We start from the raw sequence: 15,819 nt of genomic DNA on the forward strand, positions 1-15,819 counted from the left end.
ACATCGAATCTTAAGAGAAGCCTCCACGTCCTTCTCTTTGCCCCTCCAGCCACTGATCCTGTGGCATGAACTGGGCATTGCTTCACCTGGTGTGGCTGCACAACTGGCCCCCAGGACACAGAACTCAGAATACCCTTCCAACTCCGGTGTCCTCAGTCATCGCCACCATCCGCAGCCCCTTGGTAAGGACGATGGCCATGGGCAGGTCCCACAGACAGCCAACTCTGTTCTGCACTGTTCCTCAAAGACACACACCCTGGGGCGATATTAATAGAAAGGTCAACTCTTCCTTCTCCCTCCCCACCTTCTCCTCAAGGGTCAGAAGATAAAGAGGCCTCTCAAAGGTCACATTTGCTTTCTCAGAATTCAACCACCTTCCTGTCTGCCCCACTGCATCTCCCCAAGAAGGAGTCCTGACTAAATGGCAGTTCCCTCTAATTCTTGGAGGCCTGACCCGGAACGTGAATAAAGGAGAAAATACTTAGGAAGAACATAGTGGCCTTTTCAGATATTTGAAAAGCTGTCTCCACAAAAAGCAATTTGTTTTATTTTTTGACACAAAGAAGGCAGAGACAACCAGGGGTGAGTCCTCTATAGAGGCAGGTTTCTAATCAATATGAAAGATAAAATCAAGTGGGCTACTTGAGAGAACCTGGGTTGCTTTTGCTAGAAATAGTTGAGCAGAAGCCAGAGGATCCCAGGACAACTGCAAGGAGTTGGTCCAGAGAAGAAATCTGACCTAAGATTCCTCTGTTGCCTTTTTATTCTAATTATCAAATAATAGTGCATTTACAGACATGGAAATACTATCTGTTCAACCATTATATTTAAAGCATTAGCCACTCAGTTGTGTCTGACTCTTTACGACCCCATGGACAGTAGCCCGCCAGGCTCCTCTGTGCATGGGATTCTCCAGGCAAGAATACTGAAGCACGTTGCCATTGCCTCCTCCAGGGGATCTTCCCAACCCAGGGATCGAACCCGGGTCTCTGCATTGCAGCCAGATTTTTTACCATCTGAGCCACCAGGGAAGGCTTAGTGTATAAAACTGGTTTCAGTTTATCTTGACTATTTTATCAAACTATAAATGATACTGGTTCATGGCTGATGTTCTGACATCCATACTGCAAACAATAATGTTATTAATAAAAAAAAATCTATTCAGACTGGGGCCATGCAAGTTGACTAAACATTTATCTTAAGTCAATATACCAAATTATATCAGTCATAAATTTTAGTAAATTTCCTTTAAACATCAAGAAAAGGTACTTGGTAATAGGTTTTATGTAAAATAGGTCATTTCAAAACTGATTTGAAAATTTAGTCAAATGCTGCTGAAATAACTGCAAAGACTGTCCCACTGAATGCTGAGGGTTACGAATGAAGTTAAGTGAGGCAACAATTTCTAACGCATTTGTCTAATTCCTTTCATCTAAACAGCTCAAGAGGATCACTTCTCAAGTTCTTTTGCTTTTATTGACTGCAAAGATTCATACCTCACCTTTGTAGAGCTCTTTACATTTTTCAGAACATGTTGACATACCTGATTTTAATTCTCACGATGTATCTGAGAGGTGGACAGTGTGGGGGAGATCACTGCTTGTCCTTAATGACCTGTTCCCAATTGATTTGCTGAGCACACAGCTCCGCAGCTGCAGTACACCTCCGCTCCCTGCACCACGTGACTGGATTCTGTCAATGGGAGGTGAGTGCAAGAGATGGTGTGGCCTTCAGGTGAAGCTCCCACAAGGTCACATACTCCTCCTTCCCTATCCCCCCATCCACTGGATGAAAATGGAGATATTATCTGCCTTGGAAATGCACAAAGGTCACATTCCTGTCTGGGTAGAAATTGTTTCCCTTGTTCTTCCTCGCTTTTTAAAACTCCTTCCCAGATACCGGGTGAGAAAGCAGATTGCAAATATTCAATTTACAAAAAAAAAAAAAAGGACATATTGAAATAAGTAAAGATTATTTTACATCTGTGTTAGAAGAGCTATAGTGATACTTTAAGCATATAAAAGGTAGATTAAGCTTGTCTATTTAAATATATTATGCTTATCTGTTTATATGCTTAAATTATTTTTAAGCACATAAATACATAATTATATAAATAAAGCATTATTATATGTTTAAATTATGCTTATCTGTTTAAATAGATCACTGACTTGATGGACATGAGTTTGAGCAAGCTCCAGGGGTTGGTGATGGACAGGGAAGCCTAGAGTACTGCAGTCCGTGGTGTCGCAAAGAGCTGGACACAACTGAGCAACTGAGATTACAAATATCACTTTGTAGTTTCCTGAGATGTGGATCTTGAAGGATTCAAAAACCATATGCATTTGTACTTACCCTCTCTTTATTTCTCGTCCTCCCAATTTTGTTTTTTATTCTCTTCCTAGACCTAAAATTTCCTTTATGCCTTAAAAAGATAACATTCCTTTTAAATATCCAGAAAAGGTATTGGGTAATATGCTTTATGGAAAGTAGGTGATTTCAAAACTGACTTGAAAATCTAGTCAAATGCTGCTGAAATAATTACAAAGAAACATATTTTTTTGTACAAATTAATTTTAAAATTCTGGCTTGGAACATCGTACTGTTTGAAAAAATAAGATAACTCAGAAGACTTCTGTGTGCAAACTTCATGACTAACTACTACGTTCAGGTAACACGGTGAGCATTCAGCCATTTTGCACTTGAGAAATGCACACTGGCATTATTTGAATGCTTAGTAGTCCCTCTTCAACTCAAAAGAATTGACATTGGTAAACACGACTTTGATTTTGAAATTATTTTATTAGTTTTTTTCCTATTCTTAAATTTTTTCTTGGACTTGACTGTGACCTTCAAAAAAACATTGTGTTCAATCAGATATTCAAGGAAGAGTGAGTCAAGCTCTTCAGGAGACATTTTAACTGTTTCTGATTAAATATACTATTGAATTCAGTAGTCTATAAAATACATTAACATTCAACTCAGTTGATTATTCCAGCAATGTACCAAAAAATTTTAATGAGAGGAAAATTAGTAAAGTGCTTCACAAAAGTACATAGCCTTATAATTCGAACATGTATCTAATAGATAAATTGCCTCCACTATTACTTGGGGAAGGACAGCTCAACCAGATAAGAAGGCCACTTCCAATACATGCTCCTAAAACCAGCCAGGAGAATTCCCCCATCCCCCATTCTGAAAACTTTGTCATAATGTTTCATAGTGATTATAAGCAGTTTTCAGTTGTTTGGGAACTTTTACAATGGAGTCATACATGTGATGATGAACTTTAAATTTTTACTGAAAATGTCAGATCCTGCACCATTATAGTTACTGATTCTTACTCTCTGGTTAGGATTTAATACTCCCTGTCCCATAAGAAAGTGGCTAGAAAATTGATGAAGAGAACAGATCTTAGGAACATGAGTTTATAAGGGCAAAGTCAGGCTGTTAAATAGCCAGAAGTCACTTACTTAGCACTTACCAAGGGCAAGATGGCATTTTAGGATAGATGAAGTGAACGCGTTTTCCTCACTTAAGGAATTACCCAGCTAGTGAAGCAAATGATTAAATGAAAGAAAAAGTGTGGTAGGGGGCATCAGAGTGAAGCACTGTGGGTTCCACAGAAGGAACAGATGGCATTTGAGTGTAGGGCCAAAGGGAGCATGTGAGCTAGTTCTTAAAGAAAAAATGTGATTTTAATAAACAGGGGACTTTATCCTGTTCACTCATAATGATATCCTTGGGAATATCCGCCATGGCAAACTGCAAGGAGCAAGGGCAGAGGCAAGGACATCAGTCATTAGGCTGTTCCAGTGATCCAGGCAGAATGTGATAGGGGCTTGGACCTGGAGTTTTAGATAAAGAGAGAAGTGGCTGGATTCTCTATACATTTTGAAGGTAAGTAGAGCTATAGGCAATGGCACCCCACTCCAGTACTCTTGCCTGGGAAATCCCATGGACAGAGGAGCCTGGTGGGCTGCAGTCCATGGGGTCGCTAAGAGTCAGACACGACTGAGTGACTTCACTTTCACTTTTCACTTTCATGCATTGGAGAAGGAAATGGCAACCCACTCCAGTGTTCTTGCCTGGAGAATCCCAGGGCCGGGGGAGCCTGGTGGGCTGCCATCTACGGGGTCGCACAGAGTCAGACACAACTGAAGCAACTTAGCAGCAGCAGCAGCAGCAGCAGCAGCAGCAGAGCTATAGGATTGGTTGATGGATTGAACATAACATTTAAGAGAAAGGAAGAAGTTAAGCTTTGGTGTCCAACCAACTGAAAGAGCAAAGCTACCATGAAGATGGGGAAGTGAAGAATTTGCTTTTGGATGTTAAATGTGACATGTCTATTTGACATCAAAGAGGATAAGCTCTACACTCTATTTGAGCGTAGAGCTCAGGGCAGAAGTTCTGGCTGGAGACTCAAAATTTGGAGTCATCAGGATATAGAGTCTTCAAAGAACTCATTTGTAGTGAATCTAGAGCATAGGCCCCAGGAGGGAGGCCCCAGCACTCCAACATTTAGAGACATGATAGGGAAGAATAAGCAAAGGGAACTGGGAAGAAGATGCCAGTGAGCTGAGAGGAGAAAGGAGAGACAGTGAGGTTCTGGAAGCCAAGCTAAGAAAGTGTGTTAAGAAAGAGGAGAGCGGCTGGACAGATGCTGTAGACAGATCAGCTGACAGGAGCACTGGTGCTCAGTACCATATGTACTATATGTAATGCGCAAAGTAATATCTCCCAGCCCCACCTCCTTAAGTGAAAGAAGTTGTCTTTTGGGACTTCCTTGTGGTCCAGAGGCTAAGACTACTCTGTGCTTCCAGTGCAGGGGGCCCGGGTTCAACCTCTGGTTGGGACCTAGATCCCACAAGCCACAGCTAAGAGTCCACGTGCCGCGACTAAGACCCAATGCAGTCAAATAAATAAATAAATATCCCCCCTGCCCCCCCCCCCAAAGCTGTCTTTTTGTCACAGGTTCCCTGAACAGACATTTGCAAGACTCCCTGGGAGTCCCATGTGTATCTCCAGCTTGGTCCTGGTCCTCCCCAGAATCCCATGGGCAGAACAAAAACTCCCAGGCACCATTGGAGCTGGATTCCAACCACCAGCCTTAACACTAGTTCTTCAGGGGCCATTAAGACCCATGTTTCTAGAGCTGCAAAGGCACAGCAGTCCCTCTTCAAGCTAGAGAGAAGAAGTTACATCTTCTTTCCAGGTTATATTTGGATGAGCAAAGCAGTCTGGAGTCCATGGGCTCTGCAGGGAAATCTTTCTGTCCGTTCTGGCTCTGTCAGGTTCTGTCTCTGTCTCTCATACATACACACACAGAGGCTATTTTTATCAAGGGGACCTCAGGACCAAAACCCCACAAAAAAACAGGAACACCTCCATTCTGAGCAAAGCTTCCCCATCTCCTTATTCATCCTGCAGTTTGTCTGGCCTGCCTCTGTCCTCCAGGCCATCAGACAATGATTCTTAAGTATCTGGTGCTGGGGGTGGGGGGGAACGGGGTGGGGGGGAATGTCAAATTTCCAGTCTCCCTAAGGCATCTCCTTAGTCTACTTGTAAATTAGTGGAAACACAGAATAGGGGAGGGGAGAGGTGCTGGCCAGATTGATCCTTCACCAGCATCAGATCCCCAAATGTAAATAAATGTGCTAAGGGCTCAGTAGCCCCTACCAGAAATACCTAAAACCTGGCTGAAAAGTTCTATTAATATCACCAAAATGTTCCATTACCAAAATCTGGGAATATGATTTATCTTTTCAAATAAGATCAAAACTTCCATACTCCCCTCCCTGTAACACAAACACCAAGAAAGAATATTAACATCAGAATGAAAATATCTCATAGGACACAATTAAAGATATCATATTTGATCATAACAACTTACTTCTTCATGAGATACAAGAATGACTACACTCCAAACCAAAGATATGTGAAAGCAAAATTAATTTTTTACAGCAACTGTAATTATGTTTGCAGCATCAGCAAAAGCAACTGTCTACTTGTAACTAATTTCTTATGAACACAAAGTCCACTGGGAAGGATGGTTAGTGTTTGGCAAGTTTTTGTGTAAGGAGACAGAAATATAACTGAGAAGTTAATCGAAAGGCAAAAAGTGGGCACAAGAGTCAAAAGCATGTTGACTATTTAATATACCAGAGTACCAGAAAGCTCCTGCAGTCCCAGTTTCTTATCTTATGTATGAAATGAATGGGTAAGTGGTTATAATAACAATTGATGAGTTTTATATTCATACAGAGTTTATTACATGCATTCTAAAAACAGAACTCATATGATTTAAATCTACAATAGTAATTTTGCAGGAATAGTTTATTTGGTCCTTTAGTTGGTCCACAAATCTCTTGTTTCTGGTATGAGCTGAAATTTGCTTATGTTTTCTTCAAAAGAGAGACCAGCTTTTTCCATAGTTTTCTATCACCAGTCATGAACAGGTGCTGTTTGGGTCTTCTGATTCCTTAAAAGAACTGACAGACTGAACAAATTTATTACCACTGCTCTAAAGTATCTTACTGAAATATATATATATATGTATATGTGTCAATATGGAATCACTAAAATCACAAGTTTTGGTCAAACAAACTCAACATTCTTTCATGACCTGTGGTAGCAAGCAGGTTTTTTTGGAGCTGACACACAATCTAATTAGCCCTTATTACAACACTATCAGCAGCTCTGAGTGGTAAGTCAACTCAGTGACCCAGGAACTGTTCTGCCTCAATTACCTGTGGCTTCGATTAAAAGTGTGTAGAAGCGAGTCCTCATCTTGATTTTGTTCAAAACATGTGGCTTAATTCTAAATTAAAAAATAGGTCTTCCAGTAGATGCATAAGTCACCAAAATACTGTGCCAAATGTTATACATTTAAACCCATTTATTAAAAGGTTTGCACATATACATATAAAATATTCTCTCATGATACAAAACTGTACAAAGTGTACAACTGACGTTATAAAGGAACCCTCAAATTGATGAACCTAATCTTGAACACTAAGTAAAGGAGAAAAGGGGGAAAGAATTCTTTGGGAGACAACTTCATCATGGCACATTAATTCCTCCTCTGTCAAAATGTATTAAGCCTTTTGTACAAGGGTGTTAAAATCAATTTTGTCAGGCTAATAATCTCATCCTTGGGGAATCCTTCCAATTGGAGACAGCATCGCTATCCCGCCCTTTAGTAGTTTCTGTATCTTAGGTAGCTTTATTTGAGACCGTACAAGGGGTCTTCACACTCCTGCTGATTAAGGTCCGCGGATGTAGTTCTCAATCCTGCCACTGAAAGAACTTCCAAAGACAGTTGAAACTCTGCTCTGCAGGAGATGGGATTTTAACATCTTCGAGTTTGCTGCCGTGTGAACTTGTGCCACAAGCAAGACAGATCTTATTGGATTAAAACTGAACTCGTGACATCTCCACAGACTCTAGCAGAGAGCAATGCTGTCTGTGTGGCTTCCGAGCAAACTTCTTTCCTCGTGCTCTGGCGGCTGCTCCTAGTCCTATTTCACCTCTAGGGATCCTCTACCCTCAAGAGAAAGGCGCTCCCATTTCTCATGGGAGAAACGAATCCCCATTTCTTTTTGACGATGGCCTCAAAAAAGGCAGTCCCCTGGCACGCCCACTGCGGGGTTTCCCTCCCATTCCCGACTCCACGATTTCCTGGGAAGCCCAAGAAGCTCAGCGCCCCCCACCCTCCCTGGGCGTGGACCCCAGGAAACTGCACAGGTGTGCTACATAGGAGCCTCCTCTGACTGGCATCCCCCAGTCAGACACCCCTCTTGCCCCGGGCGTCTCCAGGGGCCCTCTCCCCCGCGTGGCCCTCCGCCTGGCCCCCTCGCACTCACCAGGAGGAGGTTGTGCGCCACCAGGTAACCAAGTCGCGGGCTGCCCCGGACGCCGGGAGCCAGGCGCCCGGTGGCGTAGCCGTGCCAGGCCACCACGTAGGGGTTATCGATGGTGATCCAGTACTTGACCTGGCCGCCGAAGTGGCGGAAGCAGAGCTCGGCGTAATCCCTGAAGTGGTCGGCCAGGGCGCGGTTGGCCCAGCCGCCGTAGGCATCCTGCAGGAGCTGGGGCAGGTCCCAGTGGTACAAGGTGACCACGGGCTGCACGCCCAGCTCCCGCAGCCGCTCCAGCAGACGCCGGTAGTAGCGCAGCCCCTCCCGGTTGGGGGCGCTGGCGCTGCCATTGGGGAGCACCCGCGACCACGAGATGGAGAAGCGGTAATGGGTGACCCCGAGCTCGCGCAGCCCCTCCGTGTCTCGGAAGACATTGTTGTAGCCGTCGCTGGCCACGTCCCCGGTGGCGGGCGGGGGCGGCGACGGGGCGCCCGACGGCCAGCCGGCCGCCGAGGGGTCGCCTGGAGGCGCCGGGGGGCGGTGGGTGAACGTGTCCCAGATGGAGGCGCCCTTGCCGTGCTGCTGCCAGCCGCCCTCCGTCTGGTAGGCGGCGCTGCCCACGGCCCAGAGGAAGCCGTCGGGGAAGGTGTCGTGGAGTAGCCCCGCGGCCTCGGGGGTCGGAGGGCGCGCGAAGCGGGCCCAGGTCTGCGCGCCGTCGCCGGGCTCGGCGCGCAGGGGCCGGCCGCCCAGGGCCAGCAGCAGCAGCCACAGCGGCGGCGGCGGCGGCGGCAGCGCCCGCAGGCGGCGCGGCGGGGCGCGGGCGGGCATGCTGCCGGGAGCCGGGCGCACGGGCGCCGCGCCGCGCCCCTTTATGCCCGCGCCCCGCCGCGCCGCCCACCCCCGCTTCCCCCCGCGGGCCCCGCTGGCAATGATTACCTGTGGCCCCGCGCCTCCCCCCGCCTCCCTGGATGAGGGGGAGGGCGGGGGGGACTGGGGCGCAAAGGGCGAGCGGGAGCCCGCGCAGGGGGCGCGATCGTGGGCCCGGCGCAGCGGGCGCGGCTCTCCGACGTCGGAGAAAACGCACCTGTGCCTCTCTGCGCCCAGGGGCAGCCAGGGATGTTTCCTCCGCAGGACTTTTCCTGCGAGCTCGCTTTCTACACTCCATCCGCGCCCCTCCTGGAAGAAGCCGCCGAGCCCGGGAGGGGAGGCGGCCGCCCCAACTTTCCCGAGTTCGGCGCGGGATCTGCGGGAGCGGGGTGCGCCCACAGGAAAAGCGCCTGCTTTTCTCTTCTCTCCCTACTCGGAGGCTGAGAAGAGCGACTGAGGAGACTGGAGTCGATTAGGAACCGGCTGAAATTGTATTGGGAGGGCAGGGTGGGGAGAGCTAGGTTGGAACTTGAAATGTTGGGAGAGAAGGACCCGAGGTGGACTTTCTCTAAGGAAGATGCTCGCATGAAGAGCCGCCCCTCGGGCGCAGCCGGAGTGGCGCTTCCCGCAGGCCCGAGTCTAGGACGCCTTCGAGGAAGACAAGGGAGACGCATGGGCTCCCTTGAACTTTGCTTTCTTCACGGTTATCTTTTAACCATTCCAAACCAGTACTTGTTCTTTAATTGGATCGTGCAGAATGACTTGGTGAATGTCTAAAGACAGTTGGTGGTGGTTCTTCCAGAAGAAAGAGAAACGCCAAGGTTTGGACTTTGAGTAGTTCTCATTCACCTCTGTGTCCTTTTGCATCTGTTTTTTGAATAGTCACATGTTTTAGCTTTCAGCTCTGGCTTGGCAAGTAATTTATCTTGTATGAACAAACCGTGCACGCAGCTGCCGGTGGAGTGGGCGGACTCTGGATCCCTGATCAGTGAAGAGAAAAGGGAGGAGGGGTTTAGCCCAAGCACCTTCGAGGACAAAATAGAATCATGACGCCTTTCCGGTCACCAAAGAGCCCTTTTGACAAATTGTGGAGACACTGTGAGTGTGCGTAGACCTGATATGTGACTAACTGGGGACTGGACGCTCTGGGCTCCTCCTCCTTTGCGATCTTGGCCGGGACAGTCTCTCCAAGCCTTAGGATTCTTATTTATAAAATAGAGATGGTCATGTCTGCCCTGCCGCCTTAAGACACTTGTGACGCTCAAATGAAACAAATGTGCACACAGAGCAGGTGTGCCTCCATCATGGCACACCTTCTCCTATGATCAATGACTCAGATCTTAGAGGTACATCTGTTCTTACCTAGTTATCACCCCTGCACTGCTGTTTCATACAAACTTAAAATCAATGAAGTTTTAAATTTTGCAGATGAAGGTGCTTCTATTAATTTCCTTAAAATGTAAGCACAACAAATTTATTCCAGTGTTTTATTAAATATTCCCAACTCTAGCCAGCATATATTATCGTGGTTTAGTAAGATTAAGCCATTAGGTCGGAACAAGACATTACTATTCTGTTTCATGTGGCTTCTACATTTTTCAATAAATGTGAAATAATAAACAATGACACTCCAGCAATTAAAAAAAAATTATACCATGCAAGCATACAGTCACACTCTCTTCCAGATAAATTAAAAAGCTTCTATGTCCGCACTCAGGCTCACATTTCCCTTCTAAAACTGATGATTAGAGTGTCTGCTTCTTGTAGCTTGTTAAGTTTCAATTAGAAATGCTTCATGGGTCTCATGGAAAATAGCTTAGGCTAAGTGTTCACTTATTGATGTATGGTCTGTTTGCTCGGGGCAGATTGTATTTATTGCTACTTTCATTTAACCAACAGTGAGAGAAAGAGAGATTTAAAGAGATGGATTTTTAAAGCAGTGATTAAAAAATAGAACCAAGGTGACTAATAAATGCTTCACATTTGAAGTTCTCTCTCTGAGGGGTACATAAAGCCTATGTATATCCAGTTGAACATCATAGCTTTCAGTATTTCAAGGATGTTCCCAGGTGATAGTTAATTCAACCCAATGGTAAAGATCACATGATAATTAAACTTTATTTCCAGAACTTGCTGTTTACCAAGGTTCTTTTAATGGTTATTAAATTCTGGATTCCTGGAGTATAAATAATTGCTGCTGCTGCTTTGCATTTGTTCAGTTTTGATTCTTTCACATCTAAAATGTGGCTTTCATTCAGTGCTTTGTTCTCCCACAAACAAGAGATTAATTACTTGCTGTGCTTTGAATATGAAGGTAAAGTTATTGATGCATTGAAGGAAAGGTGGTTTTTTTTTTTTTTTTTTTGAGGTACAGAAGACAGATTGGAGATTTTTTAATTTACTTACTGGCTTTTGTCATGATGATGATTTTCAACAGCCTAAAGGGAGTCGTCAAGGTGACTAACATCCTTCATCCCATCCCTTCTCCTGGCTGCTCCTGGGACCAGCACAGCCCTTGTCTGCGAAGGGAGAAGAAAGGGGTTCACTGACTCACATGGGCCTAAACAAAACATCAACCCCAATGGGGGGCTCCTAGCTCACCAGTCACAGACACTAGCGTCTCTGAGGAGATACCGAGATCATCAGAACAATCCCTCTCAGCAACCACCATGGGCAAAGCAACCACAAGAAGTTCAAGCCTTCAAAACAGGTGACGACCCCCATCCGCAGAAACAGTAGTGATGGGGACTTCCCTAGCAGTCCGGTGGTTAAAACTTCACCTTCCAACACGAAGGATGCAGGTTCTGTCCCTGGTCAGGGAGCTAAGATCTCACATGCCTCGCAGCCGAAAACTCAAAATATAGAACAGAAGCAACATTGTGACAAATTCAATAGAAGCTTTATAAATGGTCCACATTTAAAAAAATCTTAAAAAGAACAATAGTGATTGGAAGAAACAGGACAAAGAAAGTTGGTAGTAATGTTGTTCAGTTTATTACACTGAGTGTTAACAAATGACACCTATGACAGGTATTTGAAGAATTCAGAAGGAGAAATTATTCTATTTTGAATTGGTTGGAAAAGTTTCACAGATAAGACATGGTACTATCTCAGATTACATAGTAAAACTTGCAAAAAGTCTGGGAGGTAAGAGTATGGGGAAGCAAAATATGAAAGGAAAAAAGTGTCCTCAGTGTATTCATGGTAAAAAAAAAAAAGTCTTATTTGTCAGTGGAAGGAAATAGTGGGCTGAAAATGTAGGTAGGGATAAAGAGTCTTTAATAGGTTTTATTATTATATCACATCAGAGCTTCTTTTACTCATTAAATAAATATTTGTTTTGTGCTGAGCACTATTCTAGGCACTGGGAATGCAACAGTTAACAGTTAACAAAATAGACCAACAATCCTTGCCTTTTTGTCATACCACTCTTTACTCTGTTCCAGCCAGATACACCTCCTGCTTGTCCTTGGAACTAGCCAAACTGGCTCCCAACCTCAAGGCAATTTCTCTCTGGAATGCTTTTCAGAACCACCTGCTTCTCCTCAGTCAGGTCTTAGAACAAGAGTCACATTCCGAGAGCAGCCTTCTTTAACTCTCTGTCCAGAGTAGTTACCCCTAGTCACTCTCAATTACATTGTCCTGTTTTATTTTTCTAATTGAGCTTAGGACTAACCCAGATTATCTTGTTTACATTTTTCCTTTATCTTCAATAGAATGTAAGCCCAATGAGAAAAGGCATGGGGCTTTTTCTTTGCAGTACCTGGAACACCTAGAATAATGTCTATCCATTATAGTTGCTGCACTCATATGTATGGAATGAATGAATGAAACCATTAGTAAGAGAGGTCTGAAGAACATGCTGAGAATTCTGGAGCCACATCCCGGCTTACAAAAGAGGTTTGATGAGTAATGTCTACTAATCAATCAAGAGATTGATTAGTAATATCTGTCTTAGCACAGGGAGGAGAATTGGTCACAGCAACGGCCATATTTGACATCCTGCATCTATGTGTATTTCAGAGGGCAATAGCCCAGGCCCACTCCTCTAAAACTGCAGATAAGTCTGATGCTACAACAGGAAAAAGAACACAAAACAATGTCACTGTGGAATAGTTTAACTGCCAACTACCCCACTTCCCCTGGCACACTTCTGACAAGCTCCAAAAGATTGAAAAGGCACTGGAACTAGGGCTCTGAGCTTCTCTGAGCTGGTAAGGTAAGTTCTTCATTTCACAGAGGTTTTCAGAGCCACCAAGTATCAGATGCACCTTCCTAAAGAACTAGGAATGCAATAAGACTCTGTTCCCACCTGCTTTATCCTTGTTCTGCTTATTTGTCATTGAAACAAAGCTAAAGTAGATTTACAATCCAGTAGCTTAACTTCAAATCTGTAAGGGCTTTTGTGGTCAGTCAACTCAGGAGCCACAGAAAGGTTTTGTAGTGGAGCTACAAGAGCAAACAGCAAGATGCCTCAATTTATTTTAAGAAAGGGGACAATATTAGTCAATTGATTTGTCAGTAAATTGAGGGGGAGATACTAGAACCTGAAAGATCACTTTAAAAGCAACTATAGTAAAGTACATAATGAGTTAAGGAAGGCTTCTGCCTAGCATGGTAAAAAAAAAAAAAAAGAGATAAGAGGCAATACAAAAAAAGAAAACTGATTGCATGTGACAGGTAGGTGAGAGGGGAAAGTAAATGATGATTTAAATGTTTTGAGATGAGCTGAAAATAAAAACGACACCACCAGTGATGTTCCTGAGTACATCAGGAGGTGTAATTAATTTCTGATGAAGGATGACTTCAGTGCTAAATATGTTAAATTTGAAGTGTCAGTCAAATTTGTAACCCAGATATTAAGCAAATAATTGGAGTTATCACTTTGAAGCTCAGAAGGCAGTTACAGATTAAGATCAGAAATTTTGATCCCAGGATAGTGGATGAGGACATTCAAAAATCAAAATTGTGATTTCCCTGATGGGAAGTGGTTAAGACTTCCCAATGCAGGGAGAGCTAAGATCCCACATGCCTCCTGGCCAAGAAAACCAAAACATAAAACAAAAGCAATATTATAACAGATTCAATAAAGACTTTAAAAAAATGGTCCACATCAAAAAATATATATATTGAAAAAAAATCCAAGGCCAACTAAAAGCCAAGGGCTTGCCTTATCTCCATTTGTAGGAAGTGGATAGGGTGGAATTAAAAAAAAAAAAAAAAAAAGAACACACAGGGTAGGCCAGAAGCCTAGGGTAATGTGTTTTTCAAGCTTAAGGAGGTAAGCATTTCGAAAAGGAAAGATGATCAAACTTGGTGAGAAAAGACATCTGACCTAGAAATTAGATCATTTGGAGATTTTGGAGACAGTTGTTTTAGATTGTAACAGGGCTTAAGCCAGATTACAGTGTAAGGCATTAAGTGAGAGTCTGTGTGAGATGAAAAAATAAAGGCCACAAGCACATAATCTTCTGACAAGCTGGCCAGGAGAGTGAATGAGAAACGATGATCACTTAAAGGGTTCTCAGAGTTCAGAGAAAATATTTTCAAAATGAGAAACCCTGCACACCTTTGTACACAGAAGAGGAAAGGTGAAGGAGAAGGAGAATTGGAAGTTTCAGGGAAAAGGTGAAGTAAGCATACAGTCACAGCTGTGATCTAAGACAGCTGATTGTGGGCTTTTAAGGTCCCAAAATATTAAACACGGAGACATTAAGAAAAGCAGAAAAACAAGATAGTGCAGCTAGAATGCTGGAATGGTGGGGAAGGAGCAAAAGACAAGGAGTGGTAGACAAAAAAAATCACTAAAAAGAAAGGCAGCAGAAAAGGAGCTCTGTGAAGTCTTTTTTTCCCCAACAAATATGCATATTTAAAAATGTTATTGAAGTATATTTGATTTGCAATGTTAATTTCTGTTGTACAGCACAGTGACTCAGTTATACATATATATACACTCTTCTTCGTAATTCTTTTTCATTATGGTTTATCACAGACTATTGAATATAGTTGCCTGTGCTCTACAGGAGGATCTTGTTGTCGTAAAGGCAAGACAACAGCAAACGTGTTCCCAAGAAGCTGCAGCTCTGCTGAGCTCTCTGCGACTCAACTAGACCTTGGAGACACTACTTTGGACTCTGCGTGCTTCTCACGTGTCTACGCTTTCAACTCTTCTGGGTAGAGCAGGGAGTCCAAAGGCTCAGATCCTCCCCTTATCCTCCTAAGTAACACCACTGCCTCTCTAGCCTGGAACTGTCTTGCTACACCAGCTAAACACGTGCTGACACCGGGTTCATGTCTAGCAGCAAAGAGCACGGCCATTAGGGACTTAGGGCATTGCACTGCTAGAGTGAAAATGTTTCTACATCCTTTTTTTCCTCAACTCCCCCCATCCCAATACAACACGGAGAGACATAGCCATCTCAGTAAAATTGAGAGAGGTTAGTGTACATGAAGGAAATGAAGATGAAGGGCTGATGAGTGAGTTAACTGAGGGAGAGGTGCATGAGAAGCAAGATGGTATACCTAACATCGCTCCAGAAAAGATCAAGAGTAGAGATACTGTGCGAGGAGAGGGGCAGCTGGCGGGCTGAAAATGGAGCCGTTAGATCCCAGCTTTCCATCCTAAGCACAGACTGGCTCTACTCATCTGCTAGCTCCACAGGAAACTGATTGTCTCTGGAGAAATGGATCCAAAGAGGCTACTGCCTTGGGAACAGCATGCATGGAGAAGAATGTGGGTGAAGCAGGGAACTAAAAATTAACTAAGTAAATCAAATTCTGCATAGCCAGCAGTGGGACCCCCAGTGCTCTCCCAGGCTAGCTCCAGAACTCCATCAGGGTACCTGGTAGTAACACTCCGTCTGTTACAAGCTCTGCCTATGCGCATAAAGATTCCAGACAGCTTCTTAGTGATTTATGCTTTTACATATATAATATATATTAAAATATATTTAATATAAATATATTTATATTGAAATATAATATATGCAAATATAAATGTTTATAAATATAAAAATCTTATTTTATATCAAATATCAATATATTTAATATATTGATATAAAAATATATATTTACTCTTCCTTTTTTATTGGAGGGT

General features: G+C 43.8%; 1 protein-coding gene and 1 long non-coding RNA gene across 3 annotated transcripts in view; both read right to left on the reverse strand.

Annotated features, from left to right (window-relative positions):
• KL (klotho) overlaps window positions 1–8,734 on the reverse strand; it is a 39,949-nt gene extending 31,215 nt beyond the window's left edge. Inside the window, exon 1 of the mRNA XM_069601584.1 lies at window positions 7,863–8,734. Within this exon, the coding sequence (XP_069457685.1) occupies window positions 7,863–8,684 (822 nt within the window). The 5' untranslated portion in view covers window positions 8,685–8,734. The remainder of the gene's footprint in view (window positions 1–7,862) is intronic.
• Window positions 8,735–9,191: 457 nt separating this feature from the next.
• The window catches only part of LOC138446566 (uncharacterized), a 75,863-nt gene continuing 69,235 nt past the window's right edge, over window positions 9,192–15,819 (reverse strand). For both annotated transcript variants that reach the window (XR_011259395.1, XR_011259396.1), the window contains 2 exons: window positions 11,130–11,242; window positions 9,192–9,704 (listed from right to left, as the gene is read on the reverse strand). This is a non-coding gene — a long non-coding RNA (uncharacterized lncRNA). The remainder of the gene's footprint in view (window positions 9,705–11,129; window positions 11,243–15,819) is intronic.

The sequence above is a fragment of the Ovis canadensis genome, chromosome 10 (genome assembly GCF_042477335.2).
Source record: "Ovis canadensis isolate MfBH-ARS-UI-01 breed Bighorn chromosome 10, ARS-UI_OviCan_v2, whole genome shotgun sequence".
Taxonomy (NCBI): Eukaryota; Metazoa; Chordata; class Mammalia; order Artiodactyla; family Bovidae; genus Ovis; species Ovis canadensis.